Below are 15,104 nucleotides of genomic sequence, written 5' to 3' on the forward strand. Positions count from 1 at the left end.
TGGGCAGTGAATTGCACTACACTAAAAAGTTCTCTGATCTTTTAGGTTTCTATGCATGCCTAGTTCACTATCACAGAATTGTTCGTTTTTCCTGGACAGGAAAATGAAAAAAATATGACGATTTGTGCGATTCTTGCCCCCGGGGGCAGCGTTCACACGATGGGGGTTTGGGTTCGTCATTGCTTTTCTTCTCGAAAAAAATTTTATCTAGAATTAAAAATTATTTTCCGATTGTTATACTGTAGCCCCGTGAACCCGCCAAAACTATCACTGCACTAAAAGAAGGTCTTTAAAACACTTTTCTTTCACATTTTCTGGAACACTGTTTTTTATTCCAAATGAATATCGAAAAATCGACTATGATGAAAATGTTCACGCGGTTCACATTGTCAATAACCGTCGTCTCATGGAGATGGGAAGGAGACTATACGCCTGTCGAAGAGGAAATGACCACAATAATCTCACTGTGGCTTATGAGGCTTTAGTTAGGTTATGATTTTCAAGCTGGGAGTTGTCTGATGGATGTGCGAACGCTCACACATTCAGTGTTTGAAACCACACACAGTGTAGTACTTGCGAATTTTCCGCCATCGTGAAAATAATTTTACTCCGATACAAAAATTATTACATAAATATCATCTCAAGTATACTCTCCATCCACTGTGTAAGTGATTTTTTTTAGAAATGAGTTTAACTATGAGAAATCAAATGAAATGTGCGCCATCAAAATTACTCATTTTCGGTCAATTTTCTATTTGTGATCCTGGCACCTAGGAAAGAAGGGCTTGGTTGCCTATTTTTACAATTAAGATAAGGTTCATAAATACTTAACTTATGGCATTGTCTTTGGATCTAAATAGTCCCAGACACAGTTTTCTTTATTGTATCCTTTATGGCGCTGCGATCGCTTTATAGCATTGTCTTTAGATTTAAAGACAATGAGGCTATTTACACCGCCGCATTAGATTGAGATTGAACTGTTCCAAAACCGGATTTAGGAAAATTAAGTCTTAATCTAAGGCAGTAATATAAACGATTTCATTGAGGTCATTTAGACTGTCGTATTAGATTCTTACTGAATTGTCCCAAAAACCGATTTTGGGACAATTTAATCTCAATCCAATGCGGCGGTGGAAATGGCCTCAATGCTAATGGCTAAGAAATGCGGAACCAACTCTTTGGAAATAGGGGAATGTAGACATGGTTCGCACAGAGTGAACCTTCAAACGATGCGAATTTTCTCTTTGTTTGCAAAGGGCTGACCTACCATTTCTCATCTCGTTTCATAAGCCTAATAATGACCTATCTTATGGCTAAGAAATAACGAACTAGCTCTTTGCAAACACAGAGAAAATTTGCGTTTTTTGAAGGTTCACTCTGTGCGAACCATGCCAACATTCCCCTCAAGAGAAAATTCGCATCGTTCGAAAGCTCACACGTGCGAAGCCTGCCTACATTCCCCTAATACTCTAAATTTAATTAATTCTCAAAATCTTGTGTTACTTTATTTGGAAATATTTGCTATAATAAAGCCTTTTGTGCTGGCTTTACTATCCCCATTGTTTTGACAGAGTTGTCAGATATGTCGAGACCGTTCATTTTCTCTTTGATAAAATTTAAATTAATTCAGTAGAATTGAATCTATAACCATTTGACTAACAAAATATAGATGAAATAGTTTTGCCTAAAATTAGGGGCATAAAATTAAATTGAGGGCATAATAATAAACATTTTCCCAAAATGATTGAACCAATTGAACAGTGCAAATAAATAACCTGGGATACCCAATCTATCTGGGAAATTTACTGAATTTATGTTTTCTCTACCTTGAATTTCAGCATGTAATCACAAATAATGATCGTCTTAGTGTGACGCACAACGATTTTAACACATGGACTCTTGTGATCCGTAATGTAAAGATGGAAGATCGGGGTCAGTACATGTGTCAGGTCAATACAGATCCAATGAAAATGCAGGTAAGTTGGGCAAATAGATTGGGATATTGGTAGGTTGAGATGGGGTTGTTTAGGTATGTGAACATACTTGTGACTGTCACCAGGGATAATTTAATAAATCGATATGCAAATGACTTTTGATGTTTTGTGTGTTGCAGACTGCATTTCTGGAAGTGGTCATACCCCCGGATATCGTATATGAGGAGACTTCGGGTGATATGATGGTGCCAGAGGGTGGCTCAGCAAAATTAGTATGCAAAGCGCGTGGCTACCCAAAACCCAAAATTGTCTGGAGGCGAGAGGATGGTCGAGAAATCATAGCCCGGAATGCACCACATGGGAAAACAAAATGTAAGCTAAATCTTCATTTTCATTCTCTCACCTTCTGCTATATTCACCCCTTTAACCATCACAGACGACAGATGCAAATATTTAATAAGCACTTAATGCAATCTTTTCACCTCTCAAATGTCACATTTTTTTTTGTTGTTGCAGCCCTAGCTGTCGAGGGTGAGACTCTGTGGCTGTCCAAACTAACAAGATCTGAAATGGGTGCCTACCTCTGTATAGGTGAGTGTCATTGAGTTTGTCAATTAATTGAAAAGTTTGGAATTTATCGATCAAATCTTCTTCCAAAAAGCATCAAATGGTGTACCACCTTCGGTGAGCAAAAGGATGAAACTGCAAGTTCACTGTGAGTAAATATAAAATTTGCCAAATGGATTTGCAAATATAGGGACCTAGAGCAAAGTCATATTTAAAATTCAAATAGCGCAAGTGATTCAAGTGGACTCCTAACTTGGTTATCTTCCGGTTTCCTGACCCAAGTATTATGCTATGACCATGTTGGAATTCAACCAAAATCCGGAATTGCATAGTGTGTACCTCACCAGTAGGTACCCCTGCCCCTCATAATACTTGATCTCACAGAGCACCGAGAAGGAGGAATGAACAATAGAATGAAATGTTCAAACTCTATGGCACTCCATATATTTGTCAAATAGTCCAACTTTATCAAACCATACACGATACTCTCTCTGTGGTGCAATTGAATGAAGAGAGATTTTATTCATAAATTACTGTCATTATTGTCATGGTAATCATGCACATTTGCAGTCCCGATTTTATATGTTTGCATAAATAAATTCAATCTATATATCGTATATATCTCCTATATAGAACTACTGCTTTCTCTTTATGTATGTTCATCAGACAAGAACATAAAGCGATTGCCTTAACAATAATTGATACAAAAAAAAGAAAAATAACTGAAAATGAAATCATTCGTACCGTTTACTTGGGCTTTTACTTAATGAGAATTTTCCGTCAGGGAAGTGTGGGGCAGTTTCAGGCAACTGAAATTTTTTAAAGACTCAATTGCCAAACATTTATGAATTATTCCAGCAATTATTCAGGCACTTTTTCACACTTTAATGTATTATTCCGTTTTTTTTTCAAAAGACATGCAATTTGATCAATAAATATCGAACTTGTACAAGTCAAATTTAGATAGGGGAGACCGGGGAGGAATAGGACAGGGGTAGTATGAAACGAGGCGATTTTTTTATTTTATGAAATAAAATATTAAACATTTTTATTTCTGTTAGAAATATTTTTAATCTAGTATTTAAAATAAATTAACATGCTCCAATAATGCAAATTATGCAAGAAAAATGCGTCCTAAACATCCCCTTTAGCGTCCCATACTGCCCCAAACTGACCCCTGGCAAGTTGCCTGAAATTTGAAGCCACTTTCTCATATTTTTTTAGCACTCTCGACCGTTACGCTAAATATCTAAAAATTGAGAAGTTTTTTCGTATTATAAGATCCCTCACCGCGTCTAGGGATAAATACACTAAATTTTTGTTTAAATACATTTTTTCCTTGGAGCACTGTAAGCTGAGTCTGAGATCAATTTAGGAAATAGGCTTCAAATAGCTCCATATAAAAAAATCAGCTTGCCACGTGCTTGATCCCAAATTGAGGAGGTTTGGGACAAAGCGTCAAGTTAAATGTTTTATCTTCACCAAGAAAATTCAGTTGTTTTCCAAGTTCTATCGAGTACTTTTTATAAAGTCAATACCCATAAGTATCCTGTAGACTGCATGAAATTGTAATACATTATCTTAATTTTTTGGAATACTGTCTCAAAGTCAAAACATGAAAATGTGTCCCAAACCTCCCTGGTCTCCCCTATATGTCTTCTAATATAATAAATATTTTTAGTCAATAATAAATTCGAAAATTGCAATAAATCATTTAAATTCGGTGAGTAAATAATGCAAAATTGCTTATAACTTGCTTAAACTTAAACCTTCCCAATAAAGTGTGTAAGGGAAACTGGGGCACCACCAAATACTTTTAAAAGATGCGATTTCAACTGAATTTAACAAGAAAACTGTGAATTTTAGAAAAATTTTGCTTACCTCATATTATAGCCTTGGGTATAGGCTGCATATTATAATGTATACAAGGATGATGTAAAACATTTCAATTTTCCGTAAAAAGAAAAATTGTGTCACCATGCATTTTTCGCTTTTTTTCAACCACCCGGGGTACCACCAAACACTTTCTGGGGCACCAGTAAACACCTCTTTTTTTTCACCCATTGAACACCACAACTTTTAATTATAAAGAAGGTATTGAAAATGTAAATAAGTGTAATAAAAACTGCAAAATTTAGAATGAGTGACTAAAATAGCAAAAAACTAAAACTCGGCACACCGAACATATTTTTCAATGGATTTTTCATCATTTTGACAACAATCGACTTCTGACTGAAACGCAGCGACACTAAAATCGTGGCAAACATTTTACCTAGAGTTCGAGTTTTGCGCGCTCTTCAGATTTGTTTTTGATAAAATCGAAAAATTATTTTTATTTTCGTGCTATCACACTAGGGTTTTTTCAATTTGTAAATTCAATTTAATTTTCAGATGAATTGTTCCTATGCGTTATTTTGCATTAAAAATCATTTGAATTAATAGATTTTCGCTTATTTATTGATATAAACTAATACTTGGCCCACCAAAACATGTTTAAATATGCTAAAATAGCATAAATATGATTGCTCAAATTTATTTCAACTCAGCAAATAAAAATGTTAAAATTGCTCAATTATTCCAATTTTAGGCGATATAGGCACCCTCATTTTCGTTGTTTCTTTTTGCAAATGAGGTCCAACTATGTGAAGTAGTTCCTCAAATTCTTCAGTAGCCATACGAAGAAAATTGTTGTGTCCAAAAAGATCACCAGTTGCGATATCATCATACATTTTTTCAATGAATCCGTGGGCAGATCTCTCTTTGATCCATTTTCTGGCCTACAATCTCTTCCTTTTACCTTGAGACACATTTTTATTGAAGATGTATCCTACATAAAGTAGGAAAATTTCTTCCTCATCACTGGACTCAATCATTTTTCTAATTGTGGAGCTCAGAGGCAAAATTACACATATCCTATACTTTAGCCATAGGATATGTGTCATTTTGCCTCGTGAGCTCCACAATTATGTAACAAAATCACAAATGACAAAATAAAACGACTGGCAATCTGCGCGACTTTTTTAAATTTAGCAAATTTCTCGCAAAAATGTGTCCTTTCTATAAAAAATTTCAAGTGGTTCTCGCAATTTTAATGCTCAATTTGCTGAGTTCAATTTAAAATTAAATTGTGAAAAATCATAGTGTGATAGCACCGTAAATTACATAAACTATGTTGAAAATTCTTTTGCTGGACAAGCATCCCTATAGTATCTATGATTTCATATAGGTCTTGTCCTCTGACGTGTAACACCTATTTAAAAAATCGCAATGTTTGGTGGTACCCCTGTTTGGTGGTGCCCAGTTTCCCCTATATCTTGAAATTACTTGAATATATGGCGGTGCTAAAAATTGTTTTTTTTTTTTTGTGTTGATTCACCTTAACTTTACACAGTCTCGGAAATTGCTCGGAAACTCTAAAACGCAACAATCTTATGGTTTTCGATCGATAGATATAACCATTTTAAAAACCAAACATGCTAAATTAATTGGCAAATGGCTAAAAACCTAGGTTCGTTATTCTTTTTTAGCTGAGACTATTTACCATCCAGTTTTATGAATCTAGGGGAAAGTGGAGCAGCTTTAAAATTGGAATTTTCATGTGTGATTCCTTCTAATCACATCTATTGTAATCCTCAGATTTTCTCAAAGTGCTCAAATCGAGCTGAAATTCACAGCTGAACATCTATAATGCCTAAAATCATAAGCCGGAAATTTCGGGTCCGGCCGGCCGTCCGTCCGTCCGTAGTACGCAATATCTCTGGTTTGGAAGAAGATATTCATGATTTTTTTTTAAATATATCTACTCGTGCGTACGACAATTTCTGTGCTATTAGTTCTTTGAAAAACCGGTTCTAAACCGGTTAAAAATCACGTTTTGTAGTTTATCTCGAAATCTAAGCATGCGATTTTGAAAATTTTATGTTTATGTTGTAGCCCAGAAAATTTAGACCATTTTAAAAAAAATAAGACATTCATCGAGCGGTTCTCGAGATATTTTACTTTAAAGATTTCAATTTTAAGAAAATTTGCTAATAACGTCAGGTGGGAAAAACAGCGGGAGAATCGGCGTCGGACAAGCTTTTCCATATAGCACTCTCACTCTCCCTCTGTCTCTCTCTCTCTCTCTCTCTCTCTCTCTCTCTCTCTCTACATAATGAACCTATATTCGAAGATTTGTAAGGTGACATACAATTCGCAATCCGCGATTTTTTTCGCGGATCTTCGCGAGATGCGAATTTCTTTACGGATTTTCGCGCGGCGCGAATTTTTTCGCGGATTTTTGCGGGGCCCGTATTTTTTCGCGGAATTTTGCGGGGCGCGTATTTTTTCACGGATTTTTGCGGGGCCCGAAAATTCCCGCGGATTTTAGCGAGGCACGAATTTTTTCGCGGATTTTCGCGGGTCACGAATGTTTTCGCTGATTTTCGCGCGGCGCGAATTTTTTCGGGATTTTTCGCGGGGCGCGAAATTTTCGCGGGGCACGAATTTCCCGTGAGTAATGAATATCTTCGTGTATTCTCATGGGTCGCTGACAGAGATTCTAAACGGATGTAGAGTTTAGGGCCTCTATCTCTCATACTTTCCGAGATAATCAACTTTAAAGATTTTTAGACACTTATGCATTTCTCATCCAATTTTTTTTCATTTTCAACTGAAATTTTGCACATTTCAAGTCTGAAAGGGGCTCTAAATGGATGTAAAGTTTGAGGCCTCTATTCCTCATAGTTTCCGAGAAAATAGACTTTAAAGACTTTTAGACACTTTCATGCATTTTTCACCCAATACGATAATATATTACATACAGTTTAAGAATTGTTAAACGAAATTTGCATTATTTATGTATATCGTTCGAGTTTGCCACAATCCAAATTTGTAATGAAGGAATCGCACCTCTATAAGCTGATCTAGGCTTATCACTGGTTTTATGACAATTTTCTGAATTATCTCAAGTTGGGCAGATCAATAGCTACATTTAGCTGTTTTCATGGTACTTAAAATGAAATATCCAAAGAGATAATTGCCCGCTTGAAATGAATTATTTTGCATATTGTAGGGAAATTTTGTTCGATATGCGTCGTTTAGATTCTACTCCAAATCTCTAATACTCGAATTTCGATGCAAAATCACATCAGTATCACAAATCTAATTGTTGATTCATTTAACATTTACTAAAATTCAATTCAGCTGGAAACCGAATTTATATGACTCACATTGTGAATCTCAGACTAAAAGCATATCTTAACATCACATTATTTCTAGTTTTTTTTTTGCTCCGAAAGTTTATTCTTGTTGAGAAATTTGCCAAAGAAAATGTTTGGAATTTTTTGACCGTTTCAGAGAATGAAAATATGAGGTCATAGAATAAGTTGAAGAATGCAAAAGTAATCTCAACTTTTAAACCAAAGAAATCAACATAGGATGAGGAATTACCCTGCCTTGGGGCATTTTCACATATTTTGTGGCTAGGATCAAAAAAAGCCAAAACAAGTATCGCAACATCGGGAAAAATATTCTATGTGGAAAAGATTCTTTATCGCAAGAATTCAAATTGCTTTTCTTTGGGGATGTGGATGGCAGGAAAATTTTCTCTCGGAGTATATTATGTGCTTAGGGGGGTGGGGGGCGTGATGGAGGTACAAACTATAGGATGTAGCGCATTCAATAAATTCCTGAGATGAAAGTGCTATAAAAATGAAATAATTAATTTCATCCATAGTTTATAATTTTTGCTTATCTTGGCTCGAAGAAGTCCATTGAAGGGCTTGAAATGAAGGGAAAGGAGAAAAAAAAGAGCTGAAGCATCACCTAATTTCATTTTATTTTACTCTTTCTTTTCATGCTCTTATGTTGTAAATATGTATCTCACTCCAATCCTGCCAAGTATCATTTTCGTCAAACTTTTTTAATATTTTTCCCGGTTGATCTTATGTGCATGAGGCACACGCTTCTGGCACCACATTCACATGAACCAGAGGAAAATTCAGGAGTCGAAAACTTTTTCGATACATTTTTAAGCATCAGCAGAGAAAAAGTTTATCCCTCTCTCTTACACCTCCATTTTTTTTCCTGCCCTTATACCATGTATCCACTTTTCACCCATTCACCTCTTGTAGTTTCTCGATGTTTGGGTAAAAATCACCCAGGAAAAGGAAAAGATTCTCCACGTTTTCACTCTCATCCTCATGGAAAGGCAACATCAATTCAATTCGTATCGGGTTTTGATGCAAACGCTTGCGCGCAATTCAACAATAAAACACGATAAAAGATACTTGATCGTCAAATATTCAACCTCCAGCAACAGTAGATTTAACCCCATGCCATGACGTTTACCCCCAAATTTCCGCCACTATGCGTATTGCCATAAATCCCCTACATTTGAGATTTACCAAAAGGAAATTTTCTGTGCTTTCTTCTTATCCAACTTTTATTCTTGTTGTTCTACAAAGCATATAAGACCTCACGTTTATGCCAAATCTTCTCCGGTTTTTCCTTTTCATATTAAACCGCATGCCAAAGAAGGGATGTTATTTCAGCAAGTACCGTAGAAATTCAAACACAGAAAGTCATACCTATAACTGTGAAAAGTATTAGTGATTATATTTCTTTAAAGTTTCTTCAAATATTCTTGTTATAAAATAAATTATCAGTTTGTTTAGGCTTTGCTAAGTGAGACGCAATTGATAAAGTAGTAAATTATAAATAAGGTTAGTAGCATCCCATATTAATCAGTAAAAAGTGAAAAATTTACTATTTCCGATTGAATTAATTTATTTACCATGCAAGTTTGATTATTACTGACAAAATTTATTATATTACTGATACTGACCATAATAATAACAATAATTTCAATTTATTTAGAAGAAATAGGACAGTATGTCCTCTATACAAAAGTTATCCCTAAACATTATGATTGTGATATTGGACTTGAGTAATGAGTGGAAGCCACATGATTCAAGATAAGCCCAGTACGTAATTTTTGACATCACTATTATAGTGGTAATTTTGGGAAAAGTGTGTTTTTTAAAACGTGTAATCTTCAGCGTGTAATTTTTTTGCGTGTAATTTCCAGCATGTAAATCTTTTCGTGTGTAATTTGCAGAATGTAATTTTTAAATATCACAGTAGAAAAAATTACAACTAAAATAGTGGATAATTTTTTGCATCACTATTTTAATAGTAATTTTGACAAACGTGTAATTTTTGAAACGTGTAATTTCCCTCGTGTAATCTCTTGCGTGTACTTTTTTGCGTGTAATATGCAGAATTTAATCTGGCATTCTGTGTAAAGTGGTGCGTGTAAAATACAAAAACTTGTAATTTCAAACGTGTAATTTTATTTCCTTGTAATTTATTTACAAAATAATTCCTTTTAAAATATTTTATTCCCTCTCATGCTCACGCTTCTCCGTTTTTCCATTCCCTTCAGCTTCATTAATTTTCAATTGCTGATATCCTGAGTACTTGGGTTGCTTTTCTCTGATGAAGATGTGACTTTGGGCACAACTCTCTAAATAAAAAATAGACATTTTCAAATATGAGAGATTGAAATGGAAAATTTTCAATTCCGGGAACGATATTTACGTGATCATGAAGAGATTGAGACGAAAATTAAAAAAAAAAACTAAATGAACCTTATGGAGCTGCTGGCTTCCTTCTGTGCTTCACGAGTTATTCCTTTTCCATCTCCATTATTGTTTGCTGCTTTCTATCTTCCTGCCGTTTCGTCAGTGTCCAGGCCTTTGTCTTGTCTTGTTGTACATCCCTGTGATCCACCTTTCTCTGTAATTATAAAACAAACTAAATTGTATAAGCAGGGATTAACGTGGAAGCCGCGGAAGCCACCACGGACAGTGAAGTCATCCATAAACTGCACACTGAGAAATTATCTGTTTCTGGAACAACATAACCTCAATAAACCTCAAAAATAGGCAAATAGTGCGCTTTGAGATTCCATTGGCACTTTTTGGGATCACTCAGGGAATCTAATAAAAAACAAATATAGGCCCCACGGGGCAAAGCATTGAGATAAATTGGCTGTTCCGGGAAGAACATAGCAAGATTTTAAGAAGTTTAATTGTGAAAATCTGCAGATTTTGGCAGCACAACAATTCAATATTTCACTGGAACATTTGGGGATGTCTGTAATATGGATCTCAGATCTCCCTAAGAACAACGGAAGACTCCATTGGGGCAGAACACCAAAGAACTGTATCGAGAATGACATTCGCAAAACTTTTTCAGATTCCTCGGAAATAAATGCACAATATTTCATCGTGATTTCTCTAAAAGTTTGGTGATTATAAGAGGAATTAATATGGGGATCACTATCGACAGAAAAATGCTTCTTGGGGCAGAAAACTTAGCGAAAATACGAGAAAAAAAAGAATTCAAAGTGGGACGCCACTGAATTTTCACCACTGTTTTTTTTTTACAATTACTCGTATAAAACTTTGAAAATACACACTTAGTAGGAGTATTTTATTTTTTTCTTGAGGGATTTGGTCTTTTCTCTCAAAATTTGAGGCTATAAAATACAAAAGCTAAAGAAAATATTCACCGAGGTGGATGCTTCCTGCAGCTGTCAAACTGTAATGGCGAATTTACACGTTTTCGATTACACACACCAAATTTTACACGCTGTGGGATATTTACCACTTTTTTAGTGACATTGTTACACTTAAATAATGGCAAAAATTACATTATTGAATTATACGCTGAAAATTTTTACACAAAATTTACCATTTTAAGAGTGGAAGAAATTAAAGTTTACAATTTTTTTAATGGTTATATGGAAATTACACATTATTTTCTTACACGATTTTTTACTGTGTGTGTAAATAAATATGTGTAAAAAGGAGCACGTAAAATTTAAAAAAAAGTGTAATTTCGACAGTGTAATTTTATTTCTTTGCAATTTTTCTTTTCGCATTTTTTCAAGTATTTTTTCATGGCCTCCAGAAATTCCTCCACGTCCAACATCAAATTGCCTTGTTTATTTGGAAAGAGGATGTGATTTTGATAACAGATCTGCAAATTAGAAAAAATCAGTTTTTAAAGACGGAATTATTATGACTTTGAGCTTAATTAAAAATCAATAAAAGTAAAAGGGAATACAGTTACGATCTGTTTTTTTTTTAGGAAATCACTGTGCTGATTTAAGCGATTTTCTCGGATTTAGACAAAGGGTACAAAAACGTTATTATGGATCTGAGTGTGTAGCTTTCCGTTCCAGGAAATTGCATTTTAAATTTGAGGATCACAAAACAATATTCTTAGAGATTTAAATAGCTTTTATCTTTATATACTTGAAAATCAGAATCAAACTTTTTTTAATCCGATTTTGATGATTTTAAGTGATACAGATACCACTTAATCTGATTTAATCGATTTCCAAAAATAAGTACTAGCTTTTATGTTTTAAGGAAAATGGATTAAAAGAACCTTAAAAGAAGATTTCGACAAACTTTCTATTGAAAGTTCACAATAAATTAATTTTCAAGTCGTTTATGATTATATTAACTTATATTCAGACGCAAACATTCCACAAAAAAATCCATTGGAAATTCTGATAAAAAAATATTTTTTACGAGTTTAAAATAAAGCATTTAATTAAGGCTTTTCGTTGAAGAAAATGGCGGGAAATTTTGATCAAAAATGGACTTATAATGGTGTTTTTAGAGTTTCACAAACTTTCTTTCAAAAATTGTTTTTTTTTCCTATTTTGATTATTCTGAGGCCTGATTTGGAACGCTTTCTAACTAGATATTTCCTAAATCTGTTCATTAACGACATTGTAGTTCATCCTATTGTTCAAAAATTATCTTGATCGTATTTAGCAACATCTGAAATTCGATAAATTCGAAGATATAGGGGATAAACAGAATCACAGGATGGAATAATTGAGAATCACAGAATACCGAATTGAATTATTAAGGGAATCACACATTTAGAATCATTAGAAACACATTGGAATCCCATGGAATAAAAGAAATATGGACACAAATTTTCGATCTTGAGTAACCCTTTGGTTAAAAGGTGACTTATAGCATCGATGCGAATAATTATTTCGTTCCAATGAAAGACACAAATCACACGTTTAAACATTAAAATTTCAATGCTCAAGTGTGATAACCATCGTTAAGTATAGGGGAGAGTACTCTCCCTTCGAACGTTCATACCTTCGAATAATGTGAATTTTCTTTGATTTTCCTAAGAGACTTACACATAATTATCACAAAATTATTAATAATTGATAATAAACTAACTAATATTTAATAGAAATGTGTAAGTCTTTTAGAAAAAGTAAAAGAAAATTCACATTATTCGAAGGCGTGGACATTCGAAGGGAGAGTACTTTCACCTACTTGTATATTAAATTTAAAGCGTATTGCTGAAGTGAAAACTTAATAAAAAGATTGTGGGAAAGATCCACCTTTCATTGTAACATTTTAAAACTTTAAAAGTTGAAGAATCCATTAGGTAAATTAAGCAGTAGTATAGAACAATAACAAAAGAGACACAGAAATATGCTACAGCGAGAGTTTGTACTATTAGCAACACCCATAACAAAGAGATTATTTTATGAAGTTTACGTATATAACAGTAACTATCTCTTGAAACAGAAAATTCACCCAGAATTCTCTCACGTGGAGTAAAACTAATTCACTTCTGGAGACTTTACCACCTAAAGCATGAAATGAATGCTCAACAATCCATCATAGTGTCTGACCTTAATTCAACCTCAAATAGTTCATGCAGTGGCAACTTTTGCAGTTGGCCTTCTACTTAAGTATCAACCAGGAACAAATAGGTTTCCCTCACAATTCTATTCTGCAATAGTCTCAAGTCTACACCAGTAAATTTATCTACAATATGAGGTTCGGTGAATTAACATTAAATCATCTCTTACAATGCTATTTTCCCCGGAAAGAATGAACGATATCTCTTACAATACCCCATAAAGGAAAAATTACCCAAAACTGGCAGAGACAATGCCTGTGGATTCATAATTAGTCAATGTTGGTTCCTGCAATGTTTTCAGTTTCATCCCAAATACAGCAACAACAGAGAATCAAGTGGAGAGGGTTAGTCCTATATATGAATTTCCTGTCGAGGCTGGATTTTCCTCGGTCATCCCACCACATCGGCAAATGTGTAAAATATTCCCGGGGATTACCCACTGTATTGTTATTACTGGGCATTGTTTGACATTTTACACCATTTGTAATAATTTCGTTGGGGGATTTTCGGCAACGGACAAAAATTGCTGAGGAAGTTCAGTGCTGCAGGAAAATTAAACTTCATACTAACATCGTATATGTCTACTCACTACTGGAGCATTTGTATGGATAATGACACTTGATTATAATTGATTTGTGGTCACTAAAAGACGTAGATGAAGTAGATAGATTACACAACACAAATGATTATAAATGTTATTAATTGGAATATTGATGAAATTTGAAAGAACCAATTGCTTTTATCTGAATATTTAAATATAAAATTACATTTTACATTTTTATCAATTTTAAAGATTAAATTTTATCGGAATTTTAAAGTTTTTAAAAATAACATAATTATATAGTAGAATATTACCAGTTGACTGAAACAACCAGGCGTCTCCATCTCGTTCTTTTAAGACCACAATTTATTAAAATCGATATCTAACAATTACAATTGATATTATATTTCTATGCTTTATGTCAGGGAAGTAATACAAGATAATCTAATAAATAATAACTTTATTTAATGTTTATAGACGTTCTGAAACATCATAAGGTTGATTATTGCTAAATAATCAAAACTACCAGGCGCCTCCATTCTGATCTCAAGAGATCACACTTTATTTTATTCGAAATGCCTAAAAATTACGACTTCTTTTTAATTTTAAAAAAGAAAATGCGAAGAAAATCCTTGAAAAAATAACTTACTACTCTTAAGCGATCTACAATAATAATACAGGATTAAAATATTGTTAGATAAATCAACCAGGCGCCCCCACCGCGATCTCTATAGATCACAATTTATTCAAATCAACGTCTAAAAATTTCATATGACATTTTCAACTATTTAAGGACATAATATCACAGAAAAATATGATTTGATTACTTTTTAATAATTTTAAGTGATTTAAAACAAGGAGAGGATAGAAAATTATCAAACAACCAGGCGTCTCCATTTCTACATTTTATCTAACAATTATTTATTGCTATCTAACAACAACGATTTATATTTCTATTAATTCTGAAAGAGAAATTCTCAAGACACTGCGTTGTGGTTGTCTCTGTGAAGGCAAGTTTAGGCGTTCTGAAACAACACAAGGTTGATAAATTCCCAAATAAAATAAAAACTACCAGGCGCCTCCATCTCGATATCTGATGATCACAAATTATTTTATTTGAAATAATAAAAATTGCAAGTTTCTTTTTTAATTCTAAAAAAAATTCAAAAGACAATCCATTCCTATTAATAAATTTAGGGCAGAATCACATTGACAGTAAAATGCTGACTGTCACCGTCAAAGCCTCATCGTATTTCGTTAATTTACGCATTGTCATTACAATTCTTTCTCAAATTTTTAATTACCGTATTACCTCATCTCAT

The 15,104-nt window shown here is 33.8% G+C and overlaps 1 protein-coding gene across 2 annotated transcripts in view; it reads left to right on the forward strand.

Moving 5' to 3' along the window:
• LOC129806582 (protein amalgam) overlaps positions 1-15,104 on the forward strand; it is a 189,050-nt gene that overhangs the window by 160,626 nt on the left and 13,320 nt on the right. For both annotated transcript variants that reach the window (XM_055855274.1, XM_055855275.1), the window contains exons 7-10: positions 1,839-1,976; positions 2,114-2,306; positions 2,451-2,525; positions 2,596-2,649. In XM_055855274.1, the coding sequence (XP_055711249.1) occupies positions 1,839-1,976; positions 2,114-2,306; positions 2,451-2,525; positions 2,596-2,649 (460 nt within the window). The remainder of the gene's footprint in view (positions 1-1,838; positions 1,977-2,113; positions 2,307-2,450; positions 2,526-2,595; positions 2,650-15,104) is intronic.

This window comes from Phlebotomus papatasi, chromosome 3 (assembly GCF_024763615.1).
Source record: "Phlebotomus papatasi isolate M1 chromosome 3, Ppap_2.1, whole genome shotgun sequence".
Classification (NCBI taxonomy): domain Eukaryota; kingdom Metazoa; phylum Arthropoda; class Insecta; order Diptera; family Psychodidae; genus Phlebotomus; species Phlebotomus papatasi.